Below are 15,742 nucleotides of genomic sequence, written 5' to 3' on the forward strand. Positions count from 1 at the left end.
ATTCCCAAGGTGCCTAACTGCCTCCATAGAGGAATTTCTCACTGCTGAAGTTGCTGGTTGTAGGCATTAATAGATAATTGTTAGGTATGGGGAACGGGGTCCAGAACAGGGATCCGTGCTACTAGAGTAGCGGTTTGCAGCCCGTCTGCTGCTGCAGCGTTTTGGAGGAATATAAAACTCCCATTGGAAATGGTTGCTTTCTACCAAAGTGATTCTTGTGTAGAAGTTATGTGGGTGCAGGTTGTGCTTAGAATACCTGGAAGGGAAACCTAAGAAACCAGTGACGTTGGTGGACCTCCAGGAGGGCAGCTGAGTGGCTTATTGGGCAGGAGTGGAAAGCAGATTTGTCACTGTGTACTTCTGTAGGCCATCTCTGAAATCCTTCCTTCCTGATCCATGTTAAACATGATTCATGTGAGAGTGTAGCTAGATTTCTGGAGTATGACAGGTAAGCACTTAAATAATAAAATTATTATTTCATTGGGAGAAAGAGGTGTTCTGAATTTCACTGCCTCAAGTATGGCTTTTACATAAAATGATGGTATTTTATTCTTGCTTGAACATGCATACTAGCAGGGTTGAATGATAAGGGGGATTTTGCAAAAAACTGAAGCTTATTCTTTTTATACACAGAAGTTAAATTTTCTCTAGCCATTTTTGATAGCTACAGAATGAATTATATGCTACCCTGCTTCTTAACAGAGAATACCAAATATAATATAACTTTGTTCTTGATAGCAAGGATTAATATCTATTTTTATTCAATGTGTAAATAGAATGAGGACCTTGAGCTTTTGAGGAGTGGAGTGCAGTTTGTCTTTATACTGAATGATCCCAGGATCTTCTGCTTGTTAGTTTGTGTATTTGCTTTGTATAATTTTGTCTCTTCCTTTGCCATTGTCTGTCACTTCTGACTTCTGTCAGCATGTCCATTATCTAATTATGCCTCCTTCTCTTCTAAATTTGCTAAGCTGATACCCTTTGAGGAATTGGATCTAAAGAAAAGAATAAATAGGCCCCAAGTAAGGAGTTCCTCTCTGAGTAAAATATGCATGCATTAGGCTACACTCTTTTCTTCTTACTACATAAAGAAATTAGGTTTTCTACCTCAGAAATCTTTTTTGTTTACTAACTTGTTCTCAACTGGAGGATCCTGAAGTTGTCTTGTAAGTGAGGTAAGAATATTTACTCATATACCTTTCAAAAAGCAAGGCTATGTATTTGAGATCTGTACCTATTTTCTTCTCACTTTTCTGTTTTTCATTGTTTTACCATTTTTCTGTTTTTCATTGTTTAACCCAGCCTTCTTTTCCAGGCAGATAAAACGTCACTGCGCAGAACCTTTTACAGAATATTGGACTTGCATTGATTATACTGGCCAGCAGTTATTTCGTCACTGTCGCAAAGAGCAGGCAAAGTTTGACGAGTGTGTGCTGGACAAACTGGGCTGGGTGCGGCCTGACCTGGGAGAACTGTCAAAGGTAAAAAGGCTTCTCCTGGAGGTCTCACTTTCTCACTCAGGGGTGGGATAAAGGCAAGAGGTGGTCAGCAAAGGGTCTCTGTGAATACAGATATGATGTAAGAACTTGCCAGATTTACCAAACATATTAATTAGACAGTGATTATACATAGTCCAGAAAGGAATTTTTAAAAATAAAAATATTTCTGGCTGGGCGCAGTGGCTCACACCTATAATCCCAGCACTTTGGGAGGCCAAGGTGGGCGGGTCACAAGGTCAGGAGATCGAGACCATCCTGGCTAACATGGTGAAACCCTGTTTCTACTAAAAATACAAAAAATTAGCCGGGCGTGGTGGCAAGCGCCTGTAGTCCCAGGTACTTGGGAGGCTGAGGCAGGAGAATGGCATGAACCCAGGAGGCGGAGCTTGCAGTGAGCCGAGATTGCGCCACTGCACTCCAACCTAGGCAACAGAGGGAGACTCTGTCTTAAAAAAAAAAAAAAAAAAAAAACAGAAAAAAATAGAAATATTTCTTTAGACCTTCTAGATGTGCAGATTTATTTTTAGTTAATTAGCTAATTAAAGAACAGAAGGGAGTAGAGGAAGCTAAAGTATTAGTGAAACACTGTTAGTTGAAAACATTGTGGAGGTTATTGTGGAATTCACTGGGGAAATAGGATCAGGCTTATGCCACATTTTTCAGGAACATATCTAAGATTTTTTTTTAAAACTACATAATTGTAGTTTTAAAAGTGTTTGTCTTTCTCCTGTATTTCCTATCTTAGTTGTGACACCACCATCTGTTGAAACATGAGAGCTAGAAACCTGAATTCTTCATTCCCTACTGTTCTGATTCCATGCAGTCATCTCTTCCTATAGATTAGCATCTCCTGGAATTTTTTTTTAAATCCTTCATTGTTCCTGCTGCTGTTATCTTATTCTTGGACAGGAGTTCTTAACCTGGGGTACATGAATTTCTGGGAGAGAAGGGTGGATCAATGTGGGCTTTAGATGAAGAATTGAGAATAAAATTACACCTCCACAAGAAGAGCGATCTGTGTGGAAAATAAATCTATGTCACTGTGTTTTTAAAAACTGGATGGGACTCTCCATTGCTGGTGAGATAAAGCATCTTCTCTATAACATGGCATGCAGGCCCTTTATGATCTGACCCATCCCTGCTTCTTCAGCCTCAGCTCCATCCATTCCCTCTGGGGCAGCACAGGTAGCAAGGCATGGAGGAAAAATCTCAGGTCTCACTCTGTCTCCTAGGCTGGAATACAGTGGTGCGATCACAGCTCACTGCAGCCTTGACTTCCTGGGTTCGGGTGATTCTCCCACCTCAGCTTCCCGAGTAGCTGGGACTACAGGCGCAGGCCACCATGCCCAGCTAATTTTTGTATTTTAGTAGAGACAGGATTTTGCTGTGTTACCCAATCTGGTCTTGAGATCCTGGGCTCAAGCGATCCTGCCACCTTAGCCCCCGGTCTAGTTCCCATCTCTTTGTGTATAGCATCTGTGAATATAAGCTTGGTGTCATAAATAATAACTTAGCAAACTTTTTGCCTTTTGTATCTGGCATGATTATTTTCAGATACTTTTTGATTTACTGAACATATTATTTTAAATAGTTGATAATTCTAGGTTGGAAAGTGGTAGAACTTACACATGTAACAAATAAAACTACCTTTTCTCATTTCCGACACTTACGAAAGAAGAAATAACAAGTCATGCTAGTAAGAAAGCATATTGATTCTTGAATCTTTGTATTAACACTTTTTTAAACTCTGTAAGATAAAAAAAAAATTATCTTTACTCTTTTCAAAAGTGTATTTCTCGACCAGGTGCCATGGCTCACACCTGCAATTCTAGCACTTTGGGAGGCTGAGGCAGGAGGATTGCTTGAGCTCACGAGTTCAAGACTAGCCTGGGCAACATTTTGTTTTTGTTTTTGTTTTTGAAGTGGAGTCTCACGCTGTCACCCAGGCTGGAGTACAGTGCCACAGTCTCTGCTCCCTGCAACCTCTGCCTCCCAGGTTCAAGCAATTCTGCCTCAGTAGCTGAGATTACCAGTGCCTGCCACCACGCTCAGCTAATTTTTGTATTTTTAGCAGAGATGGGGTTTCACTATGTTGCCTGGTCTGGTCTTGAACTCTGACGTCAAGTGATCCGCCTGCCTCAGCCTCCCAGAGTGCTGGGATTACAGGCATAAGCCACCGTGCCCAGCCAGTTTCATAAATGTCTTTAATTCCTTAAAGGAGCTGCAAATACCAAGAAACCATTAGTGGATCAGTAGGAACCATCTCTGCTTATGGCAGGACGTTGGGAAAACTTTCAAAAGCAAACAAACAAAACTAGTAGAATTGAAGACTTAGGTTCCAACCTTAGCTCTGACATTACTGTGTATCTTATCTTAGGCATGCCAACCTCCCTGGTCTTCATCTGTGAACTAGAGATAATAATGCCTTATAAAGTGGTTATAATAATTGTGTGATTGTATACCCAAAAACTGTTCCCAATAAAAGGTTTCTGAATTTATACATCTAGGAAGATTAATCTGGTCATCTTTTATGAGGTGACTTAAGAGTTCAGACCAGTAGGGGAATAATCAGAAGACTATTGACAGCTGTGGCCTTATGTCTTCTTACTTCTCTGGGCCTATTTATCTTTAAAATGACAGCAGTTTCTGCTGGCTTTCCAGTTGAGATTTTTGTGACCATCAAAGGATACTGTGAGTGTAAAGTATCTCTCTCCCTGTTGCAGTTTAGTACTTCACCACTCTCCTGGCTTATTGGCTCAGCTCCCCGATTTGGGTCTTGACTCTCTCCAGTCTAGCTTTCACACTTTCCAGCCTACAGAGATGGGATTTAGTTACTGCCCTGCTTCAGTGGCACCTGTTAACCATCAGGTTAAAACGCAAACACCTTTGCGTATCATTTAATACCCTTTATCATCTGGCCTGTCCACCACTGTAGTGTGGTATTAAGAAGCACAAGCTTTGGAGTAGGCATATCTGACTTTGTGTACTATTTCTTCCGCTATTAGCTAGGTGGCCTCAGTGAGCCCCTGCAGAATGACCTCATAAGAGTGAAAATGGAATGGAATCATGTGCCAGCATCATTTCTAGCAATAAGTGGTTGGTGAGATGCTTCATCTCCCTCCATTCTTCATGCAGACTTTGCTTCAGCCATTCTGAAGACATGCCTGTCTATCTTCATATGTACTCTTTACTTGGAATGTCTTTTCCTCCCTTGTCTTTCTGACTGGCTCCTGCTCAGACTTTAAGCTAAGTCTTACCTCTTCAAAAATAGTCCAAACCTCCAGCCTTCAGGATGGGTTAGATGTACACAGTCCTTACTCCTATAGCAGGCAGTTCCTGTCTCCATCATTGCCATTAGTCATTGGGGTAATTTGGAAATCTTAGTTGTTATTCCTGGCTTTCTCCCTCACTAGACTGTGATCCCCTTGAGGACAGTACCTTGTTCCCTTCTGTATCCCTCGTTTCTACCACATGGAATGACATAAAGTAGGCTTTCCTGAGTGTTTGTTCAAGGATTAAATAAGTCTGAATGTGATTTGCTGGGGATTTAAGTCGGGGAGCAGTTGTGGCAGCCAGAGCATTGGGGAGACACCAGGAGGTACGTTGATGGTTACAGATTTCTCCACCCTAGCTTTCAACTTTGCTTTTGCCCTCTTCACCCTTCCCAGGTCACCAAAGTGAAAACAGATCGACCTTTACCGGAGAATCCCTATCACTCAAGACCAAGACCGGAGCCCAGCCCTGAGATCAAGGGAGATCTGAAGCCTGCCATACATGGCAGCCACTTTTTTTTCTGGACCAAGTAAAGATGGGTCTGTGGCCCACATTCGGTCATGTGCCCAGACACCGACTGATGAAAACGCCCATGCAATTTGCATCGACTGATAGTGTGTTCTTTCCGGGATCACAAACATTAACAAAAAAGTTAATTTATGTGACTTGGCAGTTATTCTATACCATTTCCTGTCCATTAAAATTTTTAAAGGAAACAGTTGTATTTTATTATGTTTTATGTGACCTTTTGGCCTTTAAAGATGACTTCCCCTTGCTTTTTCTTCTTGTAGTCCTGCCTGTTCCTCTTGCTTTGCTTTAGGCACTTGATTATGTGGCTGAGAATCCCTGTTAGAACAGGGAGAAGTAGTCATGTGAAGGAAAGGCTTTGTTACTTTAGGCAGCTCCTTGGGGTGTCTGTTCACACATTTTGAAGTCTCGGCTCTCTTTCCTTACATCCAACATCTTAGGCAAATAGATTTCCCTAAAGGTCATACAAGGGGAGCCTCCAGGATAGAAGTGCAGAAACTTCTTTGAGGCGTGACTCAGGGAATGGGAGGGGCCCCTAGCAGGGTCTCATGCAGTCTTGCTCAAAGTTTCTTGAAGAACCGAACTTCCACCACTTCCCCTTGATATCCCATCCTCAAGCATTATAACCCAGATGTTTTTCCTGATAGACAAGGGAGGTGGAGGCTGAACTTCCAGCTCCAAAGCCAGGAAGTCTGGAGGTCTGAGTGTCAATTCCAACCTTGGGTGTGTTCCTTAACCTCTTGTGAGAGGTTGAGTTTGAGGACAAACTAAAGGGCACATGCTTATCTACCTCCTGGGCAGGTTAAAGCCACAAGTGTTTATAAAGCTCTTTGGTTCAAAGCACTATTATGTCTTTTTCCCCCTTTCATTCAATTCCTTTTTCACTACTAAGCTGTTTCCTCTACATCTGACTGGGTCATTTTATGCCTTCTGGTTATGGCTTTAAATTGCATATGACCCTGCATAAGTCTTCTCAGCTCCCTGGGCCTTGGTTACCTCTTTGCAACACTCTAAAAAGCAAAGCAGTTGGACAGGAGTCTTTGTAAAGACCCTTCCAGCCCTTTCTAGATTTTCTAACTGGAGAGATTGCTGTGAGGCTCTAGACAGATGAGGTGCAGGGTCTGTTGCCTGAAGTGCTAGGACAGTTCAAAGAAAAAGCATTGTGTTATCTGCCATGCCCGCTTCTGTACCTAGTGCTGACCCCACAGCCGGAAGCATTTTTATGCTTCCAGCAGAACCCCCAACCTGTTCTGCAAAAGTTACTTGCCAACCAACTTTTGCCTTAGTTTCTCTAATGAAAAATAATAGTTTTTTTTTTTTTTGCATTTTTTTCAATAGCTGAGGCAAAACCCACTAACCTTTTGGTGGCCAAGTAATTGGAAGTCACCTCTGGTGGGTAAGGTATGAGCATGACTGCAGATTGGTGTTTATATGATACTTCAACCCACATGTTGCTTCCTAGGTTCTTTCTGCAAAGGAAGCTGCGCCTTGCATAAATAATAACAAATACTCATTGTGCACTGTGCTAAGCACTTTACGTGTTTCACCTCCTTCAGTGCCCAGAGTCCTTTGAACGAGGTACTATAGGTCATATTCATTTCACAGATGAAGGAAGTTAAAGTTTAGCGAGAGGTTAAGAAACCCCAGTCTCAGATATAAGAAGTGGTAGATACAGGATACAAGTGAAGATTGTCTGGTTCCAATGGCCACACTCCTGTTCTTCAAAGCCATGAGTGGTTCTCAGCCTTGAGTGCACACAGGAGTCACCTGGGAGGCCTTTAAATCCTGATATTTGGATCCCACCCCCAGAGATTCTGTTGTAATTGGTGTGTAGTGTGGTCTGGGCATGGAATCTGAAAGCATTCCTGGCCTATTCTGATGTGAAACCGAGGTGTAGAACCACATACTGATTTTAGACATGAGGAAGCAAGTACAGCAGGCTACCTGCTAGTAAGTGGTAAGTGACTAAGCTGAGATTTAAAGCCAGACACATCTTATTCCAAAGCCTGTACTCTCAAAATAAATGGGTGTATATGGAGATCCTAATAAAATGATTTTGATTCAGTAGGTCTGAGGTAGGGCCTGTGCTAACGGCACTGGTCCACAGATCACACGAGTAATGAGGGAATAAACCATACTGTCTTTCTGAGAAGGAGCTATGAGTAATTTACCTGCAGCAGCTTCTAGCACTGTTCACTCCCCAAATGTTCATTCACCTCTTTAGAACCAGAGCAACACATCTTGAACTGTTAATGGTTTCAAATTCAATTCTAGGATGTAACTTTTGCCCAAGTTGGACAACAGTTCTTGCCTCCCTCCTCCCCACCTTGCTTTGAATTCCTTGAACAAAGAAACTAACTTTTGGCTTTCCTGTACTCTCTCGATGGGATTACACGACATCATAGCCTTCTAGGACAGAAGGCTCTAAGTAATTAAATATAAAGTCTCTTACAACAAGTGCCTGTCTCGATTTCAGTAGGTAAAAGGTCACAGAACAATTGGAAAGCAGTTAGTGTGAAGGATTCCTGAACAGGACTTCAAATAATAGAAAATCTTCCTGGTGGTTTGGCTTGAGAATAATGAGATGAATTCCTTATATCCCCAAAGGAAATTTATCTGCCTCCTTTCTTCTGCCAAGCCTGTTCCTGTCTTCCCTATCTATTTGAGTTAATGGTGTCTCCATCCTCCCAGTATCAAGTAACCTGAGATGCATCTTTGACTCTTCCGTTTACTCCAAGTTCCAATCCAACATCAAGTCCTGTTGAGTTTCTTCTGTAATCGCTCACATTTGCTACTTCCTGTTTTATCTCATTGTCACTTTCCTAGGCTGTTTTTGTTCCCCTTGCCTGGATTATTAAAATGGCTTCCTAAGTGGTCTCCCATTGCCATCTCCCGCTCCAGTCCATCCTCAAGTTTGCTCCACGTGCCTGTGCTACTCAGCAGCCTTCAGGGTCTCCCAAATGGCTGTTAACTAAAGTCCAAATCCTTAATCTGGCCCTAGCCTCTGACACTCCATAATCTGGCCCTAACCTAGCCCATTTCCCCATCATTATCTTACTTCTTATTATGTAGCCTACACTCTACAACATGCCATTCACCAAGTATCTTTGGATCTTCACGAATGCCATTCCCTTGCCGGGAAACAGTCCTTCCCCATATCTGCCTCTTGAAAGTCTCCGCATCTCTCAAGGCAAACACGAATGGTGTCTTTCCCAGGAAGTATCGCCTTCCTACAGCCAGAAATTGTCTCTCCTGCCCCTTTGTTCCCCTGACACCATGTAGTACGACGGTTGGGCATGAGGGCCCTGGAGTTGGGCTGTCTGGATTTGAATCCAGGCCCTGGTCATTTAATGGCTGTGTGACCCTAGAGAAGATACTTAACTTTTCTGTACCTTATAGTCCTCATCTGTAAAATAGAAAGGGGAGGAGATGACAATAATAGTACCTGCCTTCTGGGATGGCTATGAGTATATAGTGAGTTACACACACACAAAATGCATAGTAGAGGGCTGATAAATGGTAGCATTGTTATAAGACTGTATTTGAGTAACACCTGTCATGACACTGGCTGTGTCTTACCTCTCCTGTTCTCAGTGCTGCAAGAGTTGGACTTCTATCTTATTTCTATTTCTATATCCTAGTGCCCAGTATATGACAAACACCCAAGAAATGATTAACTGTACACGAAGTTTACCTTTCCAAAGGACTTCCAAACACTTTCTATGATATAAAACCACAAACAACAAATTACTTGTATATAGAAATGCAAGTAACTCTTTGAGGTTAAATTGCCATCTTTGTAGATCTCAAATCCTAGCTGAAATGCTTTGGGTATAATAAAGGATTTTTTTTTTTTTTTTATGCCCTGAGATGGATCATGGTGGATCATGGCATATTTGGGCTTTAAAAAGCTGCTTCTCCTATTTAGGAAGTTTCAGTTTGAGGTTGTGATGCCTTTATATATCTTGATTATTTGTGATGTGTGTCACAAGTAATTTAAGTAACATATTGAAATTTGCAAATTTATTGACTTCTAAAAAATAAGAGAGATTCCAGAGACTAGGGAGTAGCTAAGATGTCCTAGGCTTCATGTATGAAAACCGGTAGATCTGGGAAACAAAATGGAAGATTGTCTGTGTGCTTGTCCTTCAAAAGTATTAGAGTCTCAGCACTGGATACACATTGGAATCACCCAAGGGGATCTTGAAATACTGATGTCTGGATCTCATCACCAGAGATTTGGATTTAATTGGTCTAGGGCTGGGCGTGGTGGCTCACACCTGTAATCGTAGCACTTTGGGAGGCCAAGGCAGTCGGATCACCTGAGGTCAGGAGTTCGAGACCAGCCTGGCCAATATGACAACAAAACCCCGTCTCTACTAAAAATACAAAAATTAGCTGGGCATAGTGGTACGCACCTGTAATCCCAGCTACGGGGGAGGCTGAGGCATGACAATCGTTTGAACTTGGGAGGTGGAGGTTGCAGTAAGCTGAGATCGTGCCACTGCACTCCAGCCTGGGTGACAGAGTGAGAATCTGTCTCCAAAGGAAAAAAAAAAAAAATTGGTGTGCGGTGTGGCTTGGACATACAGGCATTATAATAAGTACTATCACTCTTGCTCATTCATACTCATAAATACTTTGTTCAGTTGGAGAAAAGGGGGTATAGTTGCAGCTAGAACTCTGGAAACACATTAACTAGTTAATTCATTCAATCAACATTGATTTTGCAGCCTGCCTTTCTAGACATGGGTAGTGAACAAAACAGGGGCCCTGCCCTCATGGAACTTCCATTCCAGTGGTGGAGGCAATAAACAGGCAATCAGAAACAAGATGATTTCAGGTTGCAATAAATCCTGAGAAGGAACCAAACAGTGACTAGCTAGGGGGTGAGGGAACGTTTAGGAAGACAGGCCACAGAAGGACTCTCAGAGGAAGTGGGGTTTGAGTTTCCTCCTGGAGTGTGAAAAGAAGTCAGCCAGTGAAAGAGCGGATGGAAGAGTGTCCCAGTCTGCAGGAACAAACCCTTTGGCAGGAGCAAAACCCCAAGGCAGGGCAGGGCTCACTGTGCTTCAGGAACAGAGAGGACACTCGTCTGCCTGGAGTGTGGTTTTGTGTGGAAGAGCCTAATGCAGGTCACAGCCTATCTATAATACTTCCACCTTTATTATCATGGGGACGTTTCCTGCCATAGGTGTCTCTGCAGTCTGCTGGGTAAAGTCCAGTCTCCCCAGTGTGACAGTCAGTCTCCTCACAGTGTGACTCAGAGTGCTCCAGCTTCATCTCCCACTACGGTCCCCCAGCACTCCATCTGTGTTGAGCCCCACTCTGCGCCTTTCCTCTTGCTGTGCCCTCTGCTCAGATGATCTCCCCCACCTCTTCTTGGTGATCCCTTTCTTGAAGAATCAGCTCACATTTTGTCTCCTTTGTGAAGCGGCTATCAACATCCCCACCCCCAGCAAGGGAATCACCTCTTCCTCCGCATTCAGGAGCACCCTGCGCATGACCTGCCTTGTATAGCGCTCCTTTGGAGCAAGAACTGCATCTCCTTTGCAGTTGTATCTTCTCCTTTGTGTAACAGCAGCCGACATAGTCAGTGCTTGGTAACTATTTGTTGAATGAATGCTGCACAGCCGTCGCCTCTGCAAAACAGAGTAGCTTAGTTAATCGTTAAATGTGTATCACTCTATACAGAATAAACATCAGGGCATTTTCTATGCAAAAGGAGACCCAGGATTCTACCTTAATGATTAACGCCATTGGAAAAGACAGGGGACTTGCAAGCTTTTTGCTTTTGTTTTTTCAAAAAGAAAAAAGAAGCCCAGAAATCCCTGTCACGGTCTCAGCAAAAATGCTGTCTGTGAACTGAAGGGAGATGGTTGCATAAAAGGTCAAATTAGGCTGTGGTAATAAGAAATATAAATTGCATGCAAGAAATATAAATTGCATGCCAGTATTCCTTTAATTTGAGGTTTGAATGCAAATTAAGCAGGCATGCCCTTTCTGGAAGCCTTGTTTTAATCAATTCTGCTGCTCTGATGGAAGAGTTGATGCTAGAAAGAAAATGATAATGCTGTTCCTTTCCCTTGCTCTCTAAAACTAAGGTATTATGTCATGTGACAGTGGTTTGACTTGAAGCCTTTATTTAATTGATTGTTGAACACGCAGCACCCTTGGGCTCCTGTGGTTGTTTCCGAGGATTCTAGTGGTGAATTCATACCAAACAACTCTCCGGAAAGTCCTTTAGCATCTTTTTTTCCATATCACTGTGATGGGCAGCCGGGCAATGAGGAAAAGCAGGCTGGGGTGCTACCAGTCTCTGACCTTGTTATGTGGCCTTGGCAAGAACTTTCCCCTTTCAGCCAGTTTCTTTAGCTGTAAAATAAAGAATTGGACCAAGTAGGTATCCAGGCTATTTTCCATGTCAAGAAATATATGAAACATAGTTTCTCTATTAGCCAGCTTGCTGGGGGAGACAGTGGAGTTTTCATATTTTCTTGAAATAGACCTAATTACCTGGGCAATTCATTCCGGGAATTTCATTAAAATGAGAAGGGCATTTTGGCCTTCTGTTTTAAATAGATCACCCACACTGACATTTCAAGGACAAAATACAGAAGGGATTCCGAGATTTTGTCAACCACTTCCCTCATTAGAAATCATGTGGCTGGGTACAGTGGCTCACACCTATAATCCCAGCACTTTGGGAGGTCAGGGCGGGTGGATCACTTGAGTTCAGGAGTTCAAGACCAGCCTGGCCAACATGGTGAAACCCCGTCTCTACTAAAAATACAAAATTAGCCAGGTGTGGTGGTACATGCCTGTAATCCCAGAGGCTGAGACAGGAGAATCACTTGAACCCAGGAGGCAGAGGCTGCAGTGAGCCAAGATCACTCCACTGCTCTCCAGCCTAGGTGAGACAAAGTGAGACTCTGTCTCTAAAAACACACACACACAAAAAAAAAAAAAAAAAGGAAAGAAAAAAGAAATTATTTCATGTAACTTTGAGGCTGAGTTTCTTTAGAGGATTATTATGAGGGCTTTGATCTTAAAGTTAGAAGAGAAACCTTTTGGAGATCATCCATTACTTGAACTGTCTTTTGATTGGGCCAGATTCAATCTGAATTTCTCTGCCCTCCTGGATTCAGGCTGGCTGAAACTGTGGCTAGTGCTATCCTGTGGAGGAATGGTTCGGGACGATTAAACTACAGGAGTGAGGAACAGTGCTTGGGACCTTGGAGGAGACCTGAGCATCAGAAGCCTAAAGGGCAGGAGTGGGATCAAAAACTTGACAGAACCGAAGCAGAAAGTTGGGAGATAAACACTCAAATAGAAATAGCTACAAAGGCAGCTGGGGGCGGTGGCTCACGCCTAGAATCCCAGCACTTTGGGAGGCTGACGCGAGCAGATCATGAGGTCAGGAGCTTGAGACCAGCCTGGGCAACATGGTGAAACCCTGTCTCTACTAAAAATACAAAAATTAGCTAGGCATGGTGGTGGGCACCTGTAATCCCAGCTACTCAGGAGGCTGAGGCAGGAGAATCACTTGAACCTGGGAGGCAAAAGTTGCAATAAGCTGAGATTGCACCACTGCACTCCAGCCTGGGTGACAGAGGAAGACTCCATCTCAAAAAAAAAAAAAGATCTACAAAGGCTCTGAACTGACAGTTTGCAGAAGAGAGCATCAGAATGGCCAATAAACATGTGAAAGATGTTTAACCTCAACAGCAGTTAGAATAATGCAAAGTAAAACCTTAATAAGATGCCATTAATTAGTTTAGCAAAAATGTAAAAAGTTGATAATTTTGAGTATTGACCCAGAAGTGGGGAAATGCGTACTCTCCTATGCTACGGGGAGGAGTATAAATTGTTGTATTGATACATTATGTTTGGAAGGTAATTTGGTACATCTATCAAAATCTAATGAGTGTACCATTCCTCACCTGTAAACATTTATACCACAGAAGCACTGATTCAAGTACATCAAGCTGTGTACAAGGATGTTCATTCAGTATTGCTTGTAAAAAGTGAAGAGAGAGAGAGACTAAAAAAAAAAGCTTCTGTTCGTTAGTAGTGAACAGTAAATGAGTTGCAATAGAGCCACACAACGTGATCCTGAACAGCTGTGAAAAGGACCGAAGTGACTCTTTTGACATGGGAAGTTTCTATGAGGTACAGCTCTCTTGTATGTCAAATTACATGGTGATTATTTGTTTACTGTTCTACTTTACCTCCCTTTCTTGACTTGAGCTTCTCAAGGTGGGGACTATGTATATTTTATCTCTGGCAGAAGCAGAATTAAAACCCAGGGCTAGGCTGGGCATGGTAGCTCATAACTGTAATCCCAGCACTTTGGAAGGCTAAGGTGGGAGGATCACTTGACCCCAGGAGCTGAAGACCAGTCTGGGCAACATGGTGAAACCCTACCTCTCCAGAAATGAAAAAATTAGCTGGGCATGGTAGCACACGCCTGTGGTCCCAGCTACTCAGGAGGCTGAGGTGAGAGGATCCCTTGAGCCCAGGACTTCAAGGCTGCAGTCAGCTGTGATCATACCACTACACTGCAACCTGGGCAACACAGCGAGATCCTGTTTCTAAATAAATAAATAACCCATGGCTGTTTGGCTGCAAAATCTGGGCTCTTTGCTTCCCTCTTAGTTATCAGTTTGGAGTTGGTGAATTGGGTGATTGGTAATGGAAGCATGAGGACGGACAGGAGAGAATATGGAGAGTGAAGTGTCTTGCCCAGGCCCAGACCATGCAGCTCTAAGCTTATTACTGTCCAAAAAGCCACTCTGGTGACTCATGAGACAGTGGAGTCTTCCGTCAGACTTGAGAAACACACTTTGCTTCTCTGAAGTTTATTTTTCTCTTTTGAGAAATGAGAGTAACAACAGTGCTGCCCTTCTGGGGTGGTTTTGTTGATTCTGTGACAAGATGATTATACATTACCTTGCACCAAGTAGGTGTGCGGCCAATAGGACCCCTCAGGCTGACAAGTGCACCCAGCAGGGGGTTTTGAGGCAAGGTGGACAGGCAGAGGGGCAGACCTTTTCCAGGCAAGAGGGAGGGGCTGGCAGAACACAAAGCCCCAGCCACAGGCTATCTGAATGGAGGCCCCCCAGCACAGTGTTCCCTGTGAGTCAGCCTTGGGCTAAGTGGCAGACAATAGTGTTAATTAAAAGGCCATGTTTCTTGACAAAAACATCCACCCAGCTTCCAAGCCTGGAGACAGCTTGAACCAGTTGTGCAGTTCTCCGTGGCATTTGGGGAGGATTCCCGTCCCGCCTGCTCGTGACCTGAGCACGCAGTCGCCCTCTCGTGCCGGGTGAGGGCTCTGACTTGTTGCCAAGTCCAGTGTCAGGAATGGTCTGGTGTCAGAGGACTGGACTAATTCATGGAGCCTCAGAATTGCGAGACCCTCAGAGAACCATAAATTCCCTTTACTTCACAGATGGGGAAACTGAGGCCCAAAGGTGGGAAGGGTTCAGATAGTAGTGAAATTAGGATCGAACCTAGACTTCTGACTCCCTCACTATGGAACTGTGGACTACCTGTGTGGCTGCAACTCAATGTTAAAAGTTGTGCAGAGTTGGATGCCTGCACAACTTTTAGAGAGGAGGGGCTTAGAGGCAGGGGAGCAGTGTGAGCAAAGATATGAAATGGGCGTGTAGAAGCCCATGGTGGAAATGATAATTACTGACACTTATTAGGTACTTGCTGTTTGCCAAGCACTGCACCAAGGGTTCTACATCTATTGACCCACTTATTTCTCGCGATGACTTCATGAAATAGGCATTCCTGTTATTCCCGTTTTATGGATGAAGAAGCTGAGGCTCGGAAAGGTTATGTCATTACCACGGGTCACACAGCTATATATAGTAAGTGGTAGAACTGGGATTTAAACCCAGTTTTGTCTGACTCCAAAACCGTAAGTCTTAACCTACCAAACTTAGATAACACATGTGGAAATGCTTGGCACTTAGTAGGCATTTGGAAAAGGTGAATTGACTCTGAATCATGAAAATTGTCAACTCACATTTGTCAAGCCTACCACGTGCCAAGCGTTTCCACATGCATTATCTATGTGTGGTGTGTTGGCCACCACCACTACTACTATTGTTATTACCTCCTTTGATCGACATGCCAGCTCTGCTAGGTAAGAATCTGTTCCCCAAGTTTTAGACGGAGAGCTCAGGCCCAGAGAAGTTAGGTGGCCTGACTGCAGAAACACAGCTGGCTGGTGGCAGAGGCATCAGACTCAAAGAGATAAGCATAAAGGATGGCCTGGCCAGATCTCAGGAGGTGGGGAGTGATGGGGCAGGACCAGGGGCAGGGCAGCAGCCCCTTCCTGGCTTCCTGACAGCGCTATTGTTTGAAGCCGGTTCTTGGACATCCAGGAAATGGGCGACATCACTCCCAACAAAGGGGAGGAAGCTGCT

General features: G+C 43.6%; 1 protein-coding gene across 3 annotated transcripts in view; it reads left to right on the plus strand.

The window, feature by feature from the left end:
- The window catches only part of NDUFA8 (NADH:ubiquinone oxidoreductase subunit A8), a 62,618-nt gene that overhangs the window by 45,549 nt on the left and 1,327 nt on the right, over positions 1-15,742 (plus strand). For 2 of the 3 annotated variants that reach the window (XM_025359923.1, XM_025359922.1), the window contains exons 3-4: positions 1,316-1,481; positions 5,168-5,488. In XM_025359923.1, coding sequence (XP_025215708.1) covers positions 1,316-1,481; positions 5,168-5,305 — 304 coding nt within the window. In that variant the 3' untranslated portion in view covers positions 5,306-5,488. Of the gene's footprint in view, positions 1-1,315; positions 1,482-5,167; positions 5,489-15,742 lie in introns of those variants that run through there. The other variant, XM_025359924.1, reaches the window with a different exon arrangement.

Source organism: Theropithecus gelada, chromosome 15 (assembly GCF_003255815.1).
Source record: "Theropithecus gelada isolate Dixy chromosome 15, Tgel_1.0, whole genome shotgun sequence".
Lineage (NCBI taxonomy): Eukaryota > Metazoa > Chordata > Mammalia > Primates > Cercopithecidae > Theropithecus > Theropithecus gelada.